Below are 24,311 nucleotides of genomic sequence, written 5' to 3' on the forward strand. Positions count from 1 at the left end.
ATGGGTGTTTGCAAGAGACTGTTAGGATAATGGACAATGGGAGTTAAGTAGTAAAAGGAGGGAAGTGAGAACATGAAGGGGATAATGGATAATAATAATATAATGGCAAACCCTACATGGTGGTTACTGGGTGGCAGGCACTGGTTTTAGCTCATTACATATAATAACACGTAATCTTATGACTACATTGGACAGTGAAAAGTGCAATGGTCAGTGAATCAGAAGTCTCCTAGGAAGCCAAATAATCAATGGGGTGGGAATATTTGAATAAATGAACCTGGAGGTGACGGAGACAGACAGACTTGGGTGTATGTAACCGCTGTCATCTGTTATAACTGTGTGACTGCAAGAAAGGCACTTTGCCTCTCTGACTTTCTATGGCATAAGCCAATAATAACCTATACCTTTCTTTTTTTAGCCAGTCGTGTTTTTGTTACCTGCAACCAAGGGTTCTGACAATTATAATACAATTGTAATTGCACAATTACGAGGATAGAGTGCTGGAGTATGTGGCTCACAGTGAATTTCTACAGTCACTAGCTGTCTTCCTTTTCCCCTTCCAATGATGACCTCCTAGGGCAGTAGATGTCTCTTGTATCATTCCAGGAGCTTGAACTTGTGCTGGTCACAGCAGAGATGTGCTCTGAGGACACAACAGTTCTCCATCACATGAAGGTTAAAACTCAAGTTCCTAAACAAGGAGCTTGTCCACACCTGTCCATATTTCCAGCCCAATATCTTGACCTTCCTCCCTCCTCAAACTTTGCCCTCCAGCTACCAGAGGTTCCCAGAAAAGATGAGGCAATTCTCTCAACTTCTCACCTCTTGCACATGCTGTTTCCTCTGTCTGGATTTACTAGTTCCAAACTCCAGATGAGCTCTTTCTGCTCCAGAAAACTTTCCCTGATTTAACAGCCAGACACAGGTCAAGGTCTCCAGTTCTCACTGCACTTCACAGCATTTCCATTGTAGCAGCTGCCACATTGATAGTAATTGATAGTCTGAGTACCCATCCCACCTGAGGATGATGTGGCAGGTGCCCAGGGTGCATCTCTTCCGACCAAGAACAAGATGCATCAGGCCATGGTCCAAACTCAGCTCCTGTAATGTCCTCACCTTCACCTCTCTCTTCATAAGCCTTTCACTTCCCTAACAAGCATGCGAGGACTGCCCCCACTTTACTCACCCCTCTCCCGCATACTCTTTGAGCTCATGTAACCAGACTGCACCTGCTCACCCTTCAAGACTCTGTCTAGCCTCTACCTCCTCTATGCAGCTTTTCCCGCCCAACCCTCTCCACTGCAGGTCCTGTTAGGCATTTCTCCTGTGTTACCTCAGCTTCCTGAGTCCCCCTGTTATAACTCTTGCCATCATCACTTCCCTGTTATGACCCGTTCTTTTATCTGTCTCTAGTGATCTGTGAGATTCTTGAGAATTGAGAGGTTTGCATTCAAATCTGTGTTCCCTCTGCCTATCATTAGTAGTTATTAAATATTTCTTGAATGATCGACAAGATAGAGATTCTGGCTCTTTGGAATTGAGGGTCAGACTCAGGGTTATGGTAATGCTATTCAGGTTCTAATTCCCATAAAGCCTGGGGTGGGAGCAGCCAGTGCTACCTCCTTTGTAACTTTAAGGGGATAGGGGAAGGTATCTGGGTCATAACTGTAATTGCCACCAGAACCACCTGATGTAGGTGTTATGCCCTATTTAAATAGATGTGGACCCTGAGACTCAGAGAAGTGAAATGCCTGCAGTAGGTCCTACAGCTGGAAAATACCTCAATCCTACTTCAAGGTGCTTACAGAATTTCTGCAAAATGGGAGGTGGTAAAGAGTTGCCCTGTGTGCTTTGAGACAAGTTCTTTGCACCTGTTCTCTTATGTCTCTAGTGATCTGTGAGATCCTTGGCTACCAAACACCTACCTTAGAAATACATTTCCATAAGGCCTGTCCCTTTGTTTTCCCAGCTATGGCATCATTTCTCTCACTTCCAGAGCCCTGCAACTCAATCACACCACATAGACCATTACTACTCTTCAACTAACTTAATTCTGGGATTGTTCAGTGGAGGTTATCACATAACGACTATTGATGAAAAGAATTAAACTTTGTAAAATATTTAAGAGATTTATTCTGAGCCAAATATGAATGACCGTGGCCCATGACACAGCCCTTAGGAGGTCCTGAGAACATGTGCCCAAGGTGGTCGGGGTACAGCTTAGTTTTATATATTTTAAGAAGGCATGAGACATCAATCAAATACATTTAAGAAATAACGTTGGTTTGGTTCAGAAAAGTGGGACCACTTAAAGCAGGGGCTTCAAGGCTATAGGTAAATTTAAACATTTTTTGATTGACAATTGGTTGACTTTATCTGAAGACCTGGGATCAATGGAAAGGAATGTTCAGGTTAAGGTAAAGGATTGTGGAGACCAAGTTTTATTGTGCAGAGGAATCTTTTAGATAGTAGCCTTTAGAGAGAGCAGGTTGTAAAATGTTCCTTACCAGACTTAAAAGGGTGCCTGGCTCTTAGTTGGTTATCTCCTGGGTGTAGGAAGGAAGGAAGGAACACAAAGGGGAAAGGGGATATAGAATGTGGATTTTTCCCACAAGAGACTTTGCAGGGCAATTTTAAGGCATGGCAAGGAAATCTAATCTGGGGTAAAACATTTTGATTTTCTTCCTTGTTACACCAGATTGGAAAGTAAGTCATGACATACATGGTCAAAACCCATCTGATGAGAATTTATGGGTTTTGTAGGCCATGACTCCCCAGACACCTTATATAGGAATTTGGGCAAGATAAAAAATCAGAGCTTAGTCTTCACGATCAACCCCACGTGCCAGGCCTTGTGGTAGGCACCTAACATTCAGTCAGTAACTACAGTAACTCTGTCCATTGTGTCTGGAGCAAGCTAAAAAGGCTGGATTGCTGGGGAAATGGAAAGAAGCCAGCACTAGGGGTCTGGGTTCAAGTCTGGAGGGAAGGAGGGGTTGTTGAGCCCTAACTTTGCACTAAAGTAACCTTGGCTGTGTAATTTAGCCATCTAAGAAAACGAGGGGATAGACACCACATATCGTCTCTGAGCTCCCTTGAAGATGTCTGTATGATTCTCTCCTTTCCATGTCCCTTCCGTGCCACTATTCCGAGCATCAGTCTGACCCTAGGAATGGTGACGTCCTACTCAGCTGGGGGCTGCCCCTCAGTTCCCATAGAGGCAAGTCTGGGTCCTGACTCGGCCAATGGCCCTGGAGGCCACTGAGCTCCTAGACCCACAGCGCAGAGAAGTGGGGGATAGGTCATTCCAGGACAAGGGGGTGGAGGCTCCAAGAAACTACGACTCCCAGGAGGCCACTGGGTGCCCTCCGGCAGCCTGGGCCTGGTGCATGTTGGGAGCAGTAAGCGGCCTCCCGCCGCGCTTCATTGTTAAGACCGCTAGGCCAGGTAGCCCGCGCGCATGCCCAGTCACGTCCCAACTAGTTGGGCGGCTTTCCCTCCTGCAGGCCTCTTCTCTTTCCGGTCTTGCTGAGGCTCTCCTTTCCCCGCCCCACCTCCGCCCTCTTTTCAGGGAATTTCGAAGGGGCGTGGCCTCTGGCAAGCGCGTCCCCAGGGGTGTGTATACGCGCGTTCACGGGAGGTTAAAGAGGGAGGGGCCTAAACCTTGGGTGTGGAAGGCAGAGAGAAGACCGCGGGGAACGGAAAGCGCATGCGTCTTAGTGGTGCCGCAGCGCCCGGGGAGTCGCGGAGGGCAGGGGGGAAAATGGGCTTGCGGGACTGACGCACGCGCATTGGGATACCAGATCTCCGCCTCCTGCTCCAGGTTTCCCCTCCTCCTTCACCACCCTCCCGGAAGTGGAGCCGCCCTCGCGCCCACCAGCGGCAACCCCCTGCGGCAGGCCCCGCCCACACAGGCTCCGCCCCCCCGGCTCTCCGCCCCCTCCTCTGGTAGTGGCGCCGGCTTGCATCCCAGGTCGTGGCGGTTTTGGTGCCTGAAGCAGGGAGCGCGGAGTCGTTCCCGAGAGAGGCGGCCAGGCTATGCTCGCCGGTTTCCGGCGTTCCGCTCCGGCCAGCCAGAGTCTCTGTCTCAACCTGTGTACGTGCTCCAGCAGTCTGCTCAGCCCGGCCCCGCGGCGCGGTTGGCGGCGGCGCCCCAGGCGCGCCCCCTCCTCCGATGGCGGCGGAGATCCAGCCCAAGCCTTTGACCCGCAAGCCGATCCTGCTGCAGCGGATGGAGGGGTCCCAGGAGGTGGTGAATATGGCCGTGATCGTGCCCAAAGAGGAGGGCGTCATCAGCGTCTCCGAGGACAGGTATGGACTGCTGCCATTCGGCCGCGAGGAGGGGCGGGACAGGCCGACGGCCCTCGAGCCCGCGTCAGGGGCTGTGCCTCCACGTCGGCGCGAGTGTAGACTTGCTCCCCCAAGTTTTATTGTAATGCGCATCCCGGTGGTGCCGGTGTCCAGCTGTGCGCCGCCTCCGCTGTGTGGCTCCGGGAAGCGGAGCCGGGACGGCGGCGAGCGCTCCGGCTTCACCCCGGGCTGGGTAGTGCCTGCTGGAGCCGGGTGTCCCTCGGGCTAACGGTGCGCTGGAGGGACTTTGGTCCATCTCTGAGGACAGGAGGGAAAGAGGGGAGGAGCCGCCCGGCCCTGCAAGTGTGTGCTTGGGGAACGATGCCCTGAGCCGCCTCTGCCAGATAACCAAGGGGTTTGGGGTACTCTCTGGTACAGCTCCCAGAGTTTCAAACGGAGAAAGCAAATGCCACTCCTTCTTCCCAGACATTCCCACTGAATCCAGATAACCCAGACATCTTAGGCTGAATTCAATGAATATTCTAAGTTGTACCAAGAGTAAGTTTAGGCTTCTGTGTGGTGCCTTCTTTCCTTTCCCCTCCTTATCTCTTGGAGCTCGAGGAGAAGCGCGTAGAACTTGTAACGGATCACTGCTGCAAATAGCTCTTGAGTTTCTTCCCTTTGCCTGTTTCCTTTATTTTTGCTTAATTTTGCTTAATTTGCAGAAGTGGAACTAGTTCTGCCTTCAAATATTCTCCCTGTTTTGCGTTTTCGCTTTAACTGAATTTCCTTGAATATGCAGGAATAAAGCTGATGAAGCTAATTTCTAGAGTAATGTTGCTTGAAGATAGTAGTATGATAATTTATCTGGAATTGTTTCTTTGCTAAAATCTATATAAGCATTCTTACAAAAGAACACTGTAGAGGTACATAACACGGGGATTTTACAGTAAGTAGGTTTTCTTAATATAAGTTCAAATCATGCAGAGGTAAAGTATCCTTTCTTGGTGACTCTCAAAACTGAGAGGCTGAGCAACAAAGTGCTCATTGCTGTCTTTATAGTCATTTCCTCACTTAGCATAGTGTGTGGCCTCAAAAATTGAGCTCGATAGGTTTGTTCATGTCTTAGGTTCTTCAGTATAACTAGGATATTAATGACATGTTCTTGTCTACATCATGCTCAATACAAATGGCGCCTGATTAATTTCCTATGCAGATCCAATGGAAAACATTGTAAACATACACCAGTGGCAAGCATTCTGCAATGAACAGAAGAATTCATGGCTGAAATGGAGTACATGGATGTAGGACCCTTTTGAAATTCACAGAGAAGCGTTATGAGAAAGTTTGATTTTTTCCATAAAGGCAAAATTTTATTAAAAAGACTGCTTCTGGACCTAGAAATTCTTTGTCACAGTATTGTTTTCATGGGATATATTCCATAAAATATATTGAAGGAATATATTGGTAGATGTCACTTTCCCAGTCTGTAACTACTGGAGATGGAACTGATCAATTTCTAACTGCTGTGGAAAATTCATAAGCAAGTTCATGGAATCAAGAAAAGGAGAAGGGTAGTTAAACCTAAGCTGCTTTAATATTTTATTTATTTATTTTTTAAGACTAGTTAAGTAAAGTAGTGAGAAGGGGAAAAGAGTAGAACAGGGAGTTCAATCTGTAACTGACTGTGAACAATTGAGATAATAAAACTACCTTCAGACCAGCCTAAGCTCCTTTAATATTAAGGTGTTATTATAGTATTGAAACTTCTGATTCCCATTTCACCACATTTACCTTGAAGGAAACAGCTTTACTGGGGTATATTTTCAAGTGTTTGGAGACGCTGAAGTAGTGTATATTAATGAAACTGAAGAATAAATTTCATTGGATTATAGGATGAAAGAAATGCAATGTTCAGCTATATCTTAGCCTAATTTTCACTTTTCTAGTGTACAATGTAAATAATAGAAATTATTTTGTCATGGAGTTACTGTTAAATAAGGTTCACCCATAAGTCTGGAATTATTATTAATATACATTTTTTATTATTCAAGTTGACAAGTCTGTTCTTCTTTGGGTCATATACTCAAACATGAACATAACTTTGTTATTTAGAGCTCAGTTTTGGTTATGGTTTTCATTAAAAGAATTGATCTATATTCTTGCTTTCCAGAATTCAATGTTAATGTCACTTCATACAATGCTAAATATATGAAAATGGAATATTGATTTTCATCACAACCTACAAAGCCATTACCATTCACTGCTTTAGCTAGAAACTAGTAATCTTCATTCCTGAACTCTGAGGTTAAAGCCGCAAGTAATGTCCCATACCTGAATGGCAGTGTTCCATAAATTCTTATGAAACCCTGGTTTAACTTTTTGACCTTTGACTTCTTCATTGCCTTTATGTGTGCCTTTGAAAACACTTAACATTTTCCATTTTAAACGGTGCTATACAGTATATATTTCATGTCCATTTTATTTTCTCTTCTGTGAGTTCCCTATGGAGCTTTGTGTGTCTTATTCATTGTATCATCATTAGGACCTAACATGGTACCTGGCATGCAATAGGTCCTCAATACATGTTTGTTGTATCAGTGACTGATCTGTTTTTTTGCTGTTCCTGAAAGCACAGCATCTTAACTACTGTAGGCTTTTAGTTGATATTTGTTGAATGAATTATATGATGACCTATGAAAGGCTTATGTGGACAAGTATACACTTGTAGGAAAAGTGCTGGACTAGGTAGACTTTAAAGTGCTTCAAAACTCTGAAAATCCATGAATTGCTTCATTTATTCTGTCAACAAACATTTGAGTACTTACTGTGTTCCAGTCACATGCATACATTGTAATGATGAAAATGATAAGGTCCTTTCAAGATGCTCACAATTTAGTGCAGGAATTTTAGAAGAATATTGCTTAATAAAAACAAAACTACTACTTCCAAGATTTAGTATTGGAAAGATAATTTGCAGATGGAGAAGAATGGCTGGATTCCGTAATTCGTATTGTCCCCTAAATTTTACCTCCCTTTGGAGGATTCTTTCACTCAAACTGCCCTCAATAGTGGCCTGATAATACTCAAATCTTCAAGCCCAAGAGTGGATAAAAATTCTTGCCTTCAAGTTCCTTTTAGCCAGAGTTCAGACAGCCTTGAACTTTACTCAGTATCAATGGAGGAAATATAAAGGAATAGAAGACATAAAAACAATCTGATTTACAAATAAAGATTTCTGGTGCTACCATAATACAGAGCCTGTTTCAGGAACTCCCCACCCTTGTCTGAGTCTATCTTTGCTTTAGTTGTAGTTAGGTTATATACCCAAAGGGCATACCGAACTTTGATACCTTGGATACCTCATTTCCCAGCTTCTTTTTGGACTGTCTTTTCTGAGTGAATGCCATTTTAGCATTCCCTGCCTAGGAGCTTCCTTTCAGACATCTCCGCTCTGTTTTGGTCAAGACATGTTTAGTCTGCAGCTTAGCAGGGGCTTCTTTGTTTAGTGGCAGCCTCTTCAAGTGATGAAAGCCAGGAGGGACCTCTCTCCAGGTGGGACCCAGTCCCATGCAGACCTTTGTATCTTCATAAGTTCTTTATAAGCATATCAACACAAGTCAGTAATCTTAGCATTCATACAGAGACTTTCAGTAACTTGGTAGTTTCGTTTAGGCAATTATAGGAAATCATTCCCTCCCTAGGAGTTAACAACAGGTACAAACATTGTCCTCTGGGGTTGCCAATGAACCTCCTGCTTGTGGTGGTTAGAGAAGACCAACAGTCTCTTCTACAAATGGGTCTTGCAGGGTGAGTAGGAGTTCTTGTGAAAAAGCCTTTCCTGTAGAGGAAAGGGCATTTTAGATAGAGGAGGCAAGAAAACTCCCATTCATTAAGAAGCACTAGAATGTCCTGATTAAGGGTGGACAACGGAGCCAATTGGCTTGAGTTCAGAACTCAGCACTCAGTGTCCTCACATTTTGGGGAATCTGAAAATTAGTGACTCTGATGGCAAAAGTTACTGAACCCTTTGGGTGAAAGATTTCAGGGTTCTTTTTCTGGATAAAAAGGCCTGTGTTGGTGGTAGGTTGTGGAGAAGGAGGCTGTGGGAGAGATAACTATAGAGAAGAAAGTTACTGGGGAGGGCGATATGGGGAACTGCCTTTCTACATTATGACTTTATTCAGGACCAATTTATACAACATAGGCCCTGCTGTGTTCTCTCTAAGTCCTGAGGGCAGAGCACAAGCAATTGTTAAGAGGGGGGTGAGATTTTTAATCCCCAAATAAGGAGATCTGATCCCCAATGCCTAGCACAAAGGAGATGCATTATATGTTCCTTGAATGAATTAAGCAATGACTGGTGATCACCTTTTTGGATTGAAATGGACCTGAGGATTTTGTGAGTTTCTGTCAGCAAAGGTATTTAAGTTGAGCCTGAGAGAAGTTTAGCAGCTTGCTTTAGGCCAGGGTAACCAATATACAATATGGGATGGGAGTGGGAATGGGCTGGGATGAGGGGGTTGGATTTTTTTCTACTTCAAGGGCCTTTTTTTCCCAACTCTAAATTACTATGATTCTAGTGGCCATGACTACTTGACTATTTCCTGAAAAAGAAGTTAAAATTTTATTTCATCTTATGAATCCTCATAGTATTGGTTCATTTACCATTAATTCTTTTTATTATGAAATTGCACTATCCCAGTTCTCTGCTTCAACCGTTAGTTTGATAATTAGACCTTGATGCAGTTCCGTTGAGCTCCTGATAGAGTTTTATGTACCATGTATTTTATAACATTTGCACAGTTTTCTTAAGAAATGCAAATCAGAGTTTTACAGTGCCAAGCACATTTCTGAAAGTTGAGGACTTTTCAGAGTGAGGGAGTGAGCGCTCTGAAGTCAGCAAAATTAGAGCCCATCTAAACTAATTTTTGAGTGTGTGAAGTCTCTAATAGCATAAAATTAATACACTTTCCACTGCGCACTTGAGGCTCATCACTTGGTGGTAATAATTGTGGATTTCAAGGTCCCAAAGAGGGAACTTGTCCTGTATGATTGTGGAAAATTAGACCTTTACTCCGAATTCAAAACATGAAGCACTCTTCATGCTAGCAAATCTTTCTGGAAACAAGCTGCCTCTGTGTCTCCAAAGGTCAGAAACAGACTGACTTTTTAAGGAAAGATCACTATGGGAAAGCTTATTTGAGGAGGCTTACTAGAGGAGGATTAGCTTCAAGTGATCCCAGAGCTCCTGACAGTTCTGAATTTCCTATTTTTATATTATTAAACCAGAGTCTGTCTGGGACCTCACAGGTCTTAATCAGTATATATTCATCCAGATATTGCAACACTATGGGAAAGTTAGGGTGGCAATTCTGACACTCTTAAAATGAGTAATTTTTAAATCATGAAATCCTGACCAGCTGTCTTACACCTCAAGTGCTACTAAACTTATTTGAAAAAGAAATATAGGTAAAAATCATAGGATTTAAGTAGCTAGAAGAAACTTTAGAGAGATGGCCTTTTCCAAACAAACAAAATCAAAACTTTAGAAAAGGAAATGTGAGTTTTTACTTGCACAGCATCTTTCTCTGGCTGTCTGTTTTCACTTTGCATTTGGCTTTGAGAAAGCATGGAGAATCATCCTGATGTCATTAAAAATAACAGTTTGGGGGAAATTAAAACAGTTTGTGGCATTTAGAAATCAATAAGTAGATTGTGATTTAAGACTACTGCAGGTGGTGATTTGTTGATATCTGTAACACTAAACTAAATTGTGTACTGTATATACTTAGAAGAGAATGACCACCATACCAAGCTTTTCTTCTCAACTATTACCAGAATAGAAAGAATTCAAAAAGAGATCACACTCCTTTATTTTTATGAGTAGGTCTCCCAAGGAGAGTGATACAATTAACCTAGAAATTCCCTAACAGAGAAAACAAAAAACAAAAAAAACTCCCCTTGTACAACTTCAGCAAGCAGTCTTATTAACTCTTTAAAAAAATTTTTTATTTCAGGGCAGGGAGCCTCTTCATCCAAATATTTTATTTAGTCCTTAGTAAAAATTAATTCAGAAGTTTAAGAAACTAACCAGTAAGACCAAAAAAGAAAAGGTCATCTCCTTGTCTCTTGGCAGGGAGTGCTGCTTTATGCTCTCCTGTGCCTTTAATTTAAGGATTCTCGGAAAATAACTGGGACTGGGAGTCTGATCTCAGCTCTACTCTGCATTGACCTTGGCATTTCCTGGGGCATTTCATCACTCTAAGCTTCAGTTTGTCCATCTGGCAAAGGAGGGGGTTAGATTTCCTAGCTATGACTCTCGTACTGTGATGTGCTTCTGTAGTGACTAGATAAGTAGTCTCTGCAACCATATCATCCTAAAATCTCAAGTGGAGGAAAGCACGCATTAGGGAAAAAGCAGCATGCTTGTGTGAAACTGTCAGCACCTCATGGTGCAACTGTAAAACGATGCTTTCTGGAGCCTTTGGATGGCAGCGGTTATTTATTCCTGGATGAAATATTAAGAAGTATTTGTTTTGTGTTAGTGCGTAACACCCAGTTGAACTAGATTCACTACATTCCTACTTCTAGATGAGTCCTTTACTTTCAAACTCTGGGTGGTTTGCTAGCAACCAAGTCAGGGCCTGGGTTATCTAGATTAATGTTTTGGAAACTTTTTAGACCACAAATCATAGTAAAAAATATAGTTAGCATTGCTACGCAAGACTGACATACTGTCTCACACATATACACACATATGACAGAAACAAAGATTTTATGAAATGGTATCCTCTTAATGTGACATGCACACTATTTTCTGTTCTGTTGCAGCCCTTATAAGATCCTAGTTGTGACCCTTTCAATTAATTTCATGACCCACTAAAGGATTGTGAACAACAGTTTGAAATACTACAAAGCTTTAGAAGAACTGGTAATGTTTTGTACTTTCTTTTTCTCCCGTTACTTAGTTTCAGTTTTCTAGAAGATGGAAATGTAATTCAACTTGGGGACCTAAACCCTATCAGCCTACCCCACCCCTGGCCTGGCCTGCTTTTCTGAAATTCCCATTGACATTATAGAATTGACCCAGTCTGACTGGAAGCCTTCAAGTCAAGAGATAACTGTTCTAAAGCCTTTCAGCCCAGAGCCAGAGAGGGTTCAGAAAAAAAGTAGGAATGTTGAGGGGAGGGGGGGAGGGATAGCATTAGGAGATATACCTAATGTTAAATGAAGAGTTAATGGGTGCAGCACACCAACATGGCACATGTATACATATGTTAACAAACCTGCACGTTGGGCACATGTACCCTAAAACTTAAAGTATAATAAAAATTAAAAAAATAAAAAATAAAATAAAATAATTAGGAATGTACCAAATTGAGCACTTGCTATTGTTTGAGTGGCTGCATTTTAGCTTCCTGTCCTATGTTAATTTATTACTGAGTTAGGACTCAGAAATGATGCATCACATCTAAATTATGAATGTCGCCAGGTGGGGTAGTTCACGCCTGTAATCCCAGCACTTTGCGGGGTTGAGGCGGGTGGATCACCTGAGGTCAGGAGTTCGAGACCAGCCTGGCCAACATGGCGAAACCCCGTCTCTACTAAAAATACAAAAATTAGCTGGGTGTGGTGGTGGGCACCTGTAATCCCAGCTACCCAGGAGGCTAAGGCAGGAGAATCGCCTGAACCTGGGAGGCGGAAGTTGCACTGAGCTGAGATTGTACCACTGCACTCCAGCCTGGGCAACAGAGTGAGACTCCATCCCCCCCCCCCCCAAAAAAAAAGACAAAAATAAATAAAATAAAATAAAAATAAATAAATAATGAATGTCAGTTGTTACCCTCTCTGTGTGACTATGCTTTTCTTTTTAGCTGGGCAGATTTACTTACAACATGGTGCTATTTAGAGATTTTATGTATCTTCCATTGGTTATTAAATTATTATCTCTTTTCCGATTTCTAAGGATCAACTTAAATTTTAAATAATCGTCATAATAATCGCTCTGGAGTATGTTTACATTTTAAATAAAGATAATATAGCCAGGCGTGGTGATTCACACCTATAATCTCAGCACTTTGGGAGGCTGAGGTGGGAGGACTGGCTTGAGGCCAGGAGTTCAAGACCAGCTGAGCAAGATAGCAAGATCCTGTCTCTACAACAAATAAATAAAAGATAATAACCACAGTAAAGAATTACTGCTCATAGATCCCTTAGCACAATGACTGTTAGTATTTCATATATTTCCTTCTAGTAGTTTTTCTAATGCAGTTTTCAAAAATATGATTGTAATCATACACTTTTATGTTCTTGCCCTCACTTAAACTTTTGCCAGCACCTACCTAGATTTTAACCATCATTTTAAGTGGCCTTATATTTTTGCTTTCCTTCAGTATTCACTCATATTTATTTAATGATGATACTGTATATACTTGGCCTCTGATCTCCCATCATGAACAAGGCATATCCTGCTCTCAGGGTACTGCTGATCTAGTCAGTATATCATAATTGATCTTCTTCCTATTGTTTATTTACATTATTTTCAGTTTTATAAATGTTATGATGAACATTGTTACATGTACAGGTGTCCCCTTCTATCCCCCACCCTGAGTTTTTTTATTATTTCTTTAGGAAAGATTGTAAGAAGATTGCCATATTATTTTTCAAAAGGTTTATGCCACTTTAAAATGCTTATAGTTATGTATGCATATGAGAATATTAGTTTTGCCACACCTGACCAGCCATGGATATTATTATTTTAAAATTCTTTTTCATAATTTGCTTGATAAATGGTGGTACTTTATTGATGTTTAATTTGTATTTTTTTGGCTGACTGGTGAATATTTTTCTGTTTGTTTATTTCTAGTTATTTTTCCTTTTGTGAATTGTCTGTTTCTGTCCTTTGTCCATTTCTCCATTGAAGTCTCTTGGTTCTTCTTAACAATTTCTTTTACATATATTCTATAGATATAGTAAGACTATTAACCCTAGGCCTGTTATATATCCAGATATGTCTTACATTTTGTTGTTTGCCTTTTCATTTTTTATATAGAAAACATTTACTTTTAAGTTTAGCTATTAAAATTTATTTATTTTAAAAATTTTAAAATAAGAGACAGGGTCTCACCACGTTGTTCTGGCTGCAGCGCAGTGGCCATTCAGAGGCACATTCCCACTACTGATCAGCAAGGGAGTTTTGACATGCTCTGTTTCCGACTTGGGCCAGTTTACCCCTTCTTAGGCAACCTGGTGGTCCCCAGCTCACATGAGGTCACTATATTGGTGTCTAACTTAGTGTGGACACCTAATTAGCATAGCACACTATAGCCCAGAACTTCTGGGCTCAAGTGAACCCCCTGCCTCAGGTTGCTGAATAACTGGGACTACAGGTGTGTGCCACCACACACCTTTTTTTAATAATTGAAATTTCTTCCATCACTCCTAATTTTTGAAAGTAACACTTTTCCCAGGGAGCCACTGATACTCATTTTTCTTTCATCTTAGTTATATAATTTGATGAAAAAATAACTTTTTGATTTGTTTGAAGTGTATTTCATTAAGTGGCATAATTTGGGAAGTATAAATGGATTTTCCTAAAACTTGCTGTTAATTATTTCCACATTACTTATTGAGTGGTCCTTATATTTTCTTTTGTATTTATTTGTGAAACGACTTTTATCACAAATTTCAGTTTTCATAATCAGCAGGGCCTGCTGTGGCCTCTGTTGTGTCTTAGGGAATCTCTTTGCCTCTTTTAGCACCAGTTCTACACTTTTAATTATTGTAGCTAATGAGTTTTTCTTGACTGCTTGCCATTATGTATCTGCAGTGATAGCCCTAATCTCTCTGGCCAGGTCATCTGGCTAATGGGAAAGGAATCAGATATTGGCTCTTTCCAAAGCCTTAGGATTTTACAGTCTCAGTTTCCGTGTCTGCAAATTGGGAATAATGACTCGTCCTAGTGTTGTTGGGAGGTTTGCATGAGATGATCTTCCTGTAGCACCTGCAGCACTTGCAGCATAGTTGGTGCTCAGTGAAAGTTTGTTTTATTTTTTGTTTATAACACCAGCACACCTCTAAGCAGGTAAGCTTTTTCTGTTGCCATGGTTCCATTAAGACTATTTTAAGACTCACTTTGGATATACAGAGTTTGGTCTGTTGAACTTTTTTTTGTTTTTGTAGAGTTCTGAGCCCCTTTTTTCTTCTCTAATACAGAAGGGCGAGGTTAACTCTGTCATCTTTATACCACCACTTTCCAAATTTGCCCTGTGACAGCCAGTGGTAAGGAGAGGTGTGTAGTGGGTGGGTGCTGTGTTCTCCTTTGCAGGATTCTCTCTCTCTCTTCATTTGCTATCTTGCCCTGAAATGGTGTGTCCCTTGTCCCCACTCGTCTCCTGGACAGCAGGGGCTGTGTCTTCCATGGCTTCCATAAGGAATACATTTAGGGAAGGATAAAAGTTCAACTAAATTGTTCTTAACCGGAAGCTTAGGCATTATAAACTGGCAACTAGCAGACTGAAGTCCACCATTGGACAGATTTTGAGTGGTCCACACACAGTGTTTTTAGAAGTTTTGAATTTGTCGGCAAGGTTTAAACATATGGACTTCACATAAACATCCAGATTGCCAGCTTCTCTTGACACATGGGAAGACGGAGCTGTGCCAAGCCATGAAATTATCGCCTGCAGACCCCTTGCTCTTGCTCTGCCTGCTGGGGCTAAGGTCCTCTGAGCTGGCCAGGAGAGGTGAAGGTATGCTGCCATGGCTGCCTGCCAGTGGGAAAGCAGCACACGAGACCCAGAAAGCCTTCCTCTAAAATCTGAAATGCTTCGCCTTTTTTGTACTAAGTAGTTAGAGCTTTGATATTTAGAAGAAGAAAAAGAAAAAAGAAATCAAAAGATAGCCAGAAAGCTCATGTTTCTAAAAACTTAGGTGTGGGCCAAGGGAGGAAGCATATACGTAAAAAATCAAGACACCTTTGATAACAGATGCTGATGTACCCAGTAAATATATAAATAAAGGTGGGTATTGGTAAATTAAGGATGGCATTTACCCTTCCTGATTCCCTCTCTGGAGGCAATTTTTTGGGGGCCAGGGACTGGAGTCAGAGAAGCCTGGGTTTGACTCTTTGCTCTGCCACTTCGTATTTAAATACATTTAAATTCTAGTTTTAGAAAAGCTTAAATTACATTGTTGCTTTTTATTTTGTGCATCTGGATTAATATTCCTGGAGTCAGTTTACATGCCTTGCTGTTAGAATCTCAGTAACCTGTTTTAGTGTTCGTTGGGGGAGAAGGAGTGTTGGAATGGCTAATTCATTTCATTATATTTTGATTTGGGGGATATTTTTGAATTTATATTTGAATAGTTTAATTCTCTTTACATGTCAAAGCTTAGATTGTTAAACAGTTTTGAAGGATGAATAATTTTTATCTAGAAAATAAAATTAAATTAAGGAGGTTAATCTGCATGCATAGTTAGCTGAATTGGCCTGCTGTTTGAATGGATTAAATTGGTTTGGAGTTTGGTTGCAGTGTGACTTCTCTGACTTATTTTTCTTATTGAGCTTCTATTTGGGAAATTTCTGTCACATCAGATGTGCAAAATATAAATCTTTGAGCTTGATGTGGATAGGATAGGGCAAAGTTTGAGAAAGTAAAGTTCACTCAATCCGAAAAGGTTCTGTCAACCTTAAATAATGAGATTCAGAAAATATGATTTAAATACAGTTTATTTGAGTGCAAAGCTTGAGGATGATCACCTGGAAACACTGACTCCAAGTGAATGGGGTCAGTGTTCCAAAGTGAAGTTAAGGTTTCACTTACATAGGTAGAGACAGAGAAGTTCCAGCAGGATTACGTTGTTCATATAAGACCAGAACATACACCACAGTGATTTGATTGGTTACAGATTGCTACATTCCAGGGAAGATTCCTTGCTCCATGAGAAGGGACAAGGATCTGAGGGGGTCTTATCTCTGGTGCTGCTTGGCCTTTTAATTATTTACAGGAAAAAAGGCAGAAGTTGCAGCTGTACACCACGTGACTTGGGCTGTGTAGCCATATTCCTCTCAAGGCTCAGAATAAGTTAAAATTCCAACAGCTTTAAGTTGGAATTATTTTAAGTTTGAACAATTTAATTTCACAGTTCAGTGTAGTATATGGAGAAGAAGCGGTCCAGAAAAGTTCTCTTGAGGCTCTGGGGGCATGTGTGGGCTTGTCTACAGGTACATTGTATTTCTCCAGTGTGTGGTCCTCCTCCCACCTCACTTTAATTTTTTGTTTTCTTTTTAAAAATGTTCTACTTTACTCTTTAATAATTTCTCATTATTGAATTAGTGGAAATATAGATCATTGTCAGTATTGAACCCAGAAGAACTGTATACTATGTACCAAGTTGTTGCTTTATTGATAAGTGAACAAAAGGTTGAGTTCTTGAGATTACTGTGTTGAGATTTCCAGTGCTCATAGGCACTTTTCTAAGGGTCTTTGGCTTAATTGAAGTTCTTATATTTTGGTCATAAGAACTTCAATGATGTCCTTACCATTATATAATTACTGGGAAACTACATTCTTAAGCTTGAAGGACTGAAGTTGAACTTGAAAACTTTTGAAGCAATGAACTGTTTTCACATTGCACAAGTAAGTTCGTCCTTTAAGGGATGCTGCTATAGTCACTATTTTCAGGACCTGGCATTGCTTATTTCTGCTTTTTCAAAACTTTTGCTTAAAAAGTTGATCTGTCTGTTGCTTTTGTTGCCTAGTAGTTCATGCTTATGTATGTGGAAAAGTGAGGTTAATGATGGCAACAAATCCTGGATGGATTTGCAGAGAGAATAGGATCAAAATGGCAGAAACATTTAGTTACTTGAAATGGAGTTTAGTTAGGAGATTGCAACAATTTGAAATTAAATAATCATAGTACAAAAGAAGTAAGGTTTTAAAAATGTTACTTATTTGCTAGTTTGTTTCCCTTGAAGAAATTCTGAATATTTGAATGAAAAACAGCAGGTAGAAATAGATACTAGCATTTACATTTACAAAATAATCAACCTTGGTGGTTTTTAATTGATGGTACATGTATATGCAAAATTCAGAAGGCTATGATGAGAAAAGTCTCCCTCCCACTCACGGGTTTTAAGATTTTGTGAAAGGAAAACTGATAGGATTTCCGCAAGCTCTAGTATATATGCCCTGATATGGATCTCAGTGGTCATTTCTGCTTCAGCTGTGTTAAACTTTTCACTTATAAAACTGCTTTGGCGGGGGCAGGTGTGGCGGCTCACGCCTGTAATCCCAGCACTTTGGGAGGCTGAGGTGGGCAGATCACCTGAGGTCAGGAGTTTGAGAGCAGCCCGGCCAACATGGTGAAACCCTGTCTCTACTAAAAATACAAAAATTAGCTGGGCGTAGTGGCAGGCGCCTGTAATCCCAGCTACTCGGGGGGTTGGGGCAGGAGAGTTGCTTGAACCTGGGAGGTAGAGGTTGCAGTGAGCTGAGATTGCACCACTGCACTCAAGCCTGGACAACAGAGCGAGACTCTGTCTCAAAAAAAGATAAAAATACAAATAAATAAAACTGCTTTGGGAGGTCAGGGTCACAGGGATGCTAAGATTGCTGCCTTGGTACTTTTCTGCTGATTCCACAGTGGCCCGCTCTCTGAAAAACACAGCCCTCCTAGGTCCAGGGGGCATGCAACAAGGATCTTTCACACAGGGCAGCCAAGTCTTACCCCTCTACTATCTCTTCCTGAATATGGAGAAAAGTTCTTGGCCTGATCCCTAAGGAATTCCTCATTTCTTTATCCTAAAACCACTGTAATAGGACTATGTGTACTCGGAAATGGGTTTATCTTGTATTCTCTGTCCAAAGAAATATATATGGTTATCCCGGAGAACTTTTCTACTGTATCAATAGTAGGGTTACCTGTCTATGTAATTAAAAATATTCTCCTCTATTGGAGAATTTGCTGATGAACTTAATGAACAAAAAATTGCCCAATTAGAAGAGGTGAAGCAGGCTTTCCTCAGACAAATTCAGCATGAGATTGATTTGGAGAAGTCACAGCAGGCACTGGTCCAGAAGTGCCATTTACTTTTTTTTTTTTTTTTTTTTGAGACGGAATCTTGCTCTGTCACCAGGCTAGAGTGCAGTGGTGTGATCTCGTCTCACTGCAACCTCTGCCTTCCAGGTTCAAGCAATTCTCCTGCCTCAGCCTCCCGAGTAGCTAGGACTACAGGCGTGTGCCACCATGCCCAGCTAATTTTTGTATTTTTAGTAGAGATGGGGTTTACCACGTTGGCCAGGATGGTCTCAATCTCTTGACCTCATGATCCACCCACCTCTGCCTCCCAAAATGCTGGGATTATAGGCATGAGCCACCACTCCCGGCCTTAGAAGCGCCATTTAGTTTTTTGATACCCAGAGGAATAACATTGCTTTGGCCTTGGAGGCTACTTACTGAGAATAGCTGCATAAAGTATAGAAGGCTATAAAGAATTGCCTGGACTATCATATCTCTGTGCAGAATATTATGGGAGAAGCACAAGGTGCAGAGCATCTCTGCACAGCAAGAAAAGGAGACATTTGTCAAGCGCATGGCACAGTAAAGCTGCTCACAAAGAAGGCTCCAGCACAGCCAGCTCTATTAATGTATCTATCCCAGTTGAGACAGCTGGAAACAGTTGACTGACTAAATGGAAACTAATCTATGTAACAACATGTTTTTGTATTGCTGTCTACTGAAGTTATTGTATATGTTTCCTAAAAATGGAAAGTTTGAGTTTCATGTAGTGAGAGAACTAAGTCCATTGGCCAGTCAGATGTTTCTCACCCTTCTTACTCTGGACTTTGAGTTGTTCCAGGATCACTTTTGAATAAGGAGCTTACTTTTGTTAAAACTTGCTGCCTTACTAAAGATTATAAGTTATAGTTTAAATTTGTAATTAATTCTGCCATCTTGCAATAAAGTGACAATTGAAACAAGGTTTTCCAAGTTGCGTAATTTTATGAAGTACTATTCAACTTTTGTCATGTGGGTGAAAGTTAAAGATGCCACTGAACTACAAAAAAAAAAAAAAAAAAAAGCCAAAACTGCTCTGGGGCTTGCAGTGCTTGCATGTGGCCACTGTGACACGACAACCTTCTTCCTTCCTCCTTCTCCCCTACTTCTCCCTCCCTCATCTCCAGACAGCTGCATTCTCTTAGCACATTCTTCATGTATTTATTAAAGCACTGCCTCACATTGAAATTGTTTCTCTTCTGCCCTGTGGTCCTTATCATTGTATCTCTCAAGACCTCTAGATCAGGGCTGAGAACACAGTAGGTAAAATTGAAACAATATAGGTTTGCATTATGTATTAGGTCACACTGAGGGAGAGAGTTACTTTGAAAATCAGTTGTGTCCTAATGATATATAATGATGGAGTCCCTTAGGTTTCTTTGATACAGAAACCAGCTCTGGCATTTCCTGGTAGGAGACTCAAGTATCTTGCAGAATCCAAGGGATGCATTTGGGCCTTGGGAATACAACTGAAGACTGGAGCACATGGACAACCAGGAAATCTCCTCTCTACTGCTCATCGGTTTCTCTATATCTACCTCATTCTCTCTTGCTCACACTGGCTTCCTCTGTTTCTTTCTTAGTCCACATGGCATAACATGGCTGCCAGCTGCTCCTGAATTTTACGTTACAGTCTAGATAAGCAGGGAGAGATTGATCTCAGACTCCCAGAATTGCAGAATTCCTTGGGAAGGAACCTAGTGGTCTGGCTAGGGTCAGCTGTTCACTCTGGAATTATGGCCAGAAGTAGGGTCATGTTGCAGGGATATGGCAATCCCCACTGCAGTCTGTGGATGGGGAGAGGAGCGAAGGGAGGAGGGGCACGTCTCAGAAAGAGATGAAAGATAAACAATCCAGCAGGTGCCCACTACTGGACCCTATGGGCATGAGATGAGCCCATGCCTTTTATCGTTGGTCATTGCTTTAGTACTAGCGGAATAATGAACACTCACAGACTCTTGTGTTTCTCCTGACCTTCATTGCTATTTTCCTTGAAGTCTGCTCATATAGCAGGTGACATGTTCAGATGGCCATTTTCTCATTGCTTTATTTGCTGATTTGACATGTGGACTCTTTTCCTGTAGTGAATATAAGATGAAGAATGGGTAGGTATTTCAATATGAATGTTCTGAGCAAAAGCCATTGTTATGTGACCAATTTTAGCACTGGTGAGTAGACCCCATATGATAACCATATTTTCTAAACTCCAAGTAAAAACACATGGCTCAACAAAATATTTTTTCTTCTGATGGATGCAATTATTAAATTGCATTTTGTGATATATTTAATCAACTGAAATCCAAAAAATAGCATGAAACTAGACTGCCAAGCATATATGGGCACAGCATATATCCTGTCTCAGGGAGGAAGTGGAAAAGCCTCAAGTATATTAATAGTAATTAATACTAGGTTACTCTTTCTGAATATGTACTATCGGCCAGACACTGGGTTAATCTGTTTATGTGCCTTTTCTTATTTAATTCTAAAAATGATTGTATGAAGTTAGTAGTTTACTTTTTTTTTTTTTTAGACATAGTTTTGCTTTTGTCGCCCAGGCTGGAGTGCAATGGCGCAATCTTGGCCCACTGCAACTTCTGCCTCCGGGGTTCAAGCGATTGTCCTGCCTCAGCCTCCCGAGTTGCTGGGATTACAGGCACCCGCCACCATGCCCGGCTAATTTTTGTATTTTTAGTAGAGACAGGGATTTTACCATGTTGGCCAGGCTGGTCTCCAATACCTGACCTCAGGTGATCCACCCGCCTTGGCCTCCCAACGAGTTTACTGTCATTTTAAAGTTGTAGAAACTGATGCAGCTAAGAAGAGGCGGAGTGGGGAAGGGCACCCTGATTCATCGGACTCCACACCCCTTCTACTCCACCTCACGATACAATGCCACCTCTCCATGAGGCGCTCTGGAAGAAAGTGCAGAGGCACGAGTATGGAGCCTCCATGGAAATCACAACAGGCTGAACTTGTTTTTCAGAGGAAAAGCTAGCAAGTCAGCTAGCCAATCAACAAATGACAGTACAAATTAAATAGAAGAGGACAGATACCCCTAAGACATTCCTTTTAAACCCTTGCAACTCCCTTCTTTACTTGCTGTGAGTATTGGCATTACACAATTGTAGATATGACTTTGAGTTATATTAGGAAAAGCTACGCATTTATTGTTGGGACAGGGTCTTTGAGGAAGTACTTAAGAGCTGGGTGGGGCTTTTATCAGTGTGGCCTAACCAAGTGTAATTAATGTGTCGCATAGCAACATTTCTATCAACAACAGACTGCATGTATGACAGTGGTCCCATAGATTATAATGGAGCTGAAAAATTCCTATTGCCTAGTGACATTGTCGCCATCCTAACATTGTAGTGCAACTTTTTCTATGTTTAAATCCATTCAGTTACATAAATACTTTCCATTGTGTTACAGTTGCTTATAGCATTCAGTCCAGTAACATGTTGTACAGGTTTGTAGCCTAAAAGCAATAGGCCATACTCTATAGCCTAGATGTGTAGTAGGCTATGTACCATATGGGTTTGTATAGATACACTCTGTGTTTGCACATTGATGGAATAGCAACTTTACTGGTTTATTTTTCTCACGTAACAAAACATCTGGAAATAGGTGCTCTTAATCTTTTTCTTCTCCATTATCCCCAATATGTGGCTTTCATCCTTGTGGTTGCCCCATGGTTGAAGATGAGTCTTTGACTTTCAGCTTCACATCTGCTTATAAATATGTCACAAGACCACCTAGCTGCAAGGAAGGATGAGGGCATTTATTCATTAACTGTTTTTAAGCAATTGTAGTTTTTTAGCTGAGCACATTGATAATTGAACAAATTTGGATATTGGAGAGATAAATGACTAGTATGACCTCCCATGAGGCCTTTGGTTAGGGGAAATCTTTTTGTACTCATCTGACCAGTATTCATGCTTTAAGCTTAGGAGTAGCTTTTTCTCTAAATGGGTTCCATTTGCATTTTGTATCCTGTAAAAGTGTTTATAACTCTTCCCCCTACTCCCAGCTCTGCCCCTTCGCTTATATTGCAGGATTGCCTTTGCTGCTTGGAACATGTTTCCAGATTGGACTGAATGCTGTGATCTAAATCCTTATACCTGGGGACTTGTGGTTTCTTGAGTTCAAGCATATAGGCCTGGGACTTTTATGACTGATACAAAGTGCTTTGACCATGGACCACCATAAAGTTCATCAATTAATACGGCAAATGGAAATGCCAGAAAGATTGCCAATTTTTGACTGCATTTAAGAACCACCAGGAATCATTCCTTTGCTCTTCTTGTTTAGACATCACATACTGAACTACTGGAGGAATTCGTAAGAGCCCAACCACTGCATGTTTTCTACTAACGTTTTTATTCCAGAACATCTGTAGTAGAAGTTCCCTTGTGGGGCATTGGGTTACAGGTATAGTGAGGTAGTAATGCCTGGTGGGGCCTGGAGCAGCAGGAGCCTCAGGGTTGTGTGCTTCCAGCTGTTAGAAGCCCTGGTTAGTTCCTTGGGATGCTGCAGAAGGGTGAGAGGCACCTCTCTGGGGATACTCATGACTTCTCATGTTCTGTATACATCAACCTGGCCATACTTTCTGTGTGACATTTTCAGCAAAATATTGAAGGATGTTTTCTTTACATTCTACTGTAAGAAATTTGCCCGCAATTTAAACCATAGACTTTTTCTTGGGCTGTTGTCAAGCATTGTCTTGTGGCAAAAACAGCATGGAAGAAGGAGTTATAAGACCTGAGTTAAAACCATGCTTTTCCAGTGTATACTTAATTTTTCTGAGGGCCACTTTTCTAATTTACAAATGGGAAGAATAATGCTTCCTTCTTCATAGGATTTTGGTAAGAATTAAGCAAAATAATGGATATGAAAAAAAATCTTTGTAAAGCTTTATTATTAGGGGTTGCTGACTCATATGGCCTTAGGCACAAGGCAGGTAACATAAATGAGTAAAGTGGCATGCTTTACCTGGGTATCAGAAATATTATACAAGAGGGAGCAGTGGGGATTGTGGCAACTGGAGTGTTTGCCTAGTGAAAGAGGGCAGTGGCTTCTTGGCACTAGCTGACGTTTGCCATGTGGGAATGCGGACCCAGTGTCTCCAGATCACTGGATTTTTCAAGAAGTGCTAGAAATCAATTTTTGTGTGAAATATTTACATTTTTAAAGTTAATGCAAAAACATTTTTTTTAACTCTACAGGACCAAGCACAGTATTAATGCGCACTGGAGCCAGCCTTTTGTGCTGTAAAGAATAATTTCTTTAGAAAATAATAAATGCCAATTTGTAATATTTATCGACAAGGTTTCCAGCTAGAAAAGACATTTCTATCTGAGTGACCTCCCTCATCTTGCCGCCTCAGAAATTTCTGCTTCAGATTAGCCACTGAATGAGTTGAGAGAAACATCTATGATTCTGCTTCTGCCAAACAGAAACTCAGAGAAGAGGCCATTTTCATGGGAATCAGACTATGTCTTGATTTTTTAGTCAAGAAATAGGAATGTCCCCAAAAACCTAAGGAAAGGGGAGTTTATTATGAGCCTACAGGGTAACTCCTGGAAGCCAAGTTCAGAAGGAACGTCACTAGACATTATGAATGTCAAGGTTTGGGACAGAGAGACTTGAGGACTATGTAGGACAATGCTGTCCAGTATGTTAGCCACTTGCTACATGTGGCTATTTGAGTTTAAATTTAAATTAATTAAAATTAAATAAAAAATCCTTCATTGGCACTAGCCGCATTTTAGGTGCTCAGAAACCACATGTGGCTAATGGCCACCATACTGAATAGTGCAGATTGTAGAACATTTTCATCGTCACAGGAGGTTCCATCGGACATTGTGGATAGAGGGTCGGGGGGCATAAAGTGGGAGGTCTATTTAAAGGTTAAACTAAATGATGGTGGTGCCTGAACTGAAGCATTGTCAGGAGGGCAC

At 41.4% G+C, this 24,311-nt stretch overlaps 1 protein-coding gene across 2 annotated transcripts in view; it reads left to right on the top strand.

Annotated features, from left to right (window-relative positions):
* The first annotated feature begins 3,519 nt into the window (after positions 1-3,519).
* Positions 3,520-24,311, top strand: part of WDFY2 (WD repeat and FYVE domain containing 2) — a 183,021-nt gene continuing 162,229 nt past the window's right edge. The window contains exon 1 of one of the 2 annotated variants that reach the window (XM_054446331.2): positions 3,520-4,311. In XM_054446331.2, coding sequence (XP_054302306.1) covers positions 4,175-4,311 — 137 coding nt within the window. In that variant the 5' untranslated portion in view covers positions 3,520-4,174. The remainder of the gene's footprint in view (positions 4,312-24,311) is intronic. The other variant, XM_054446335.2, reaches the window with a different exon arrangement.

Source organism: Pongo pygmaeus, chromosome 14 (assembly GCF_028885625.2).
Source record: "Pongo pygmaeus isolate AG05252 chromosome 14, NHGRI_mPonPyg2-v2.0_pri, whole genome shotgun sequence".
NCBI classification, from domain to species: Eukaryota; Metazoa; Chordata; class Mammalia; order Primates; family Hominidae; genus Pongo; species Pongo pygmaeus.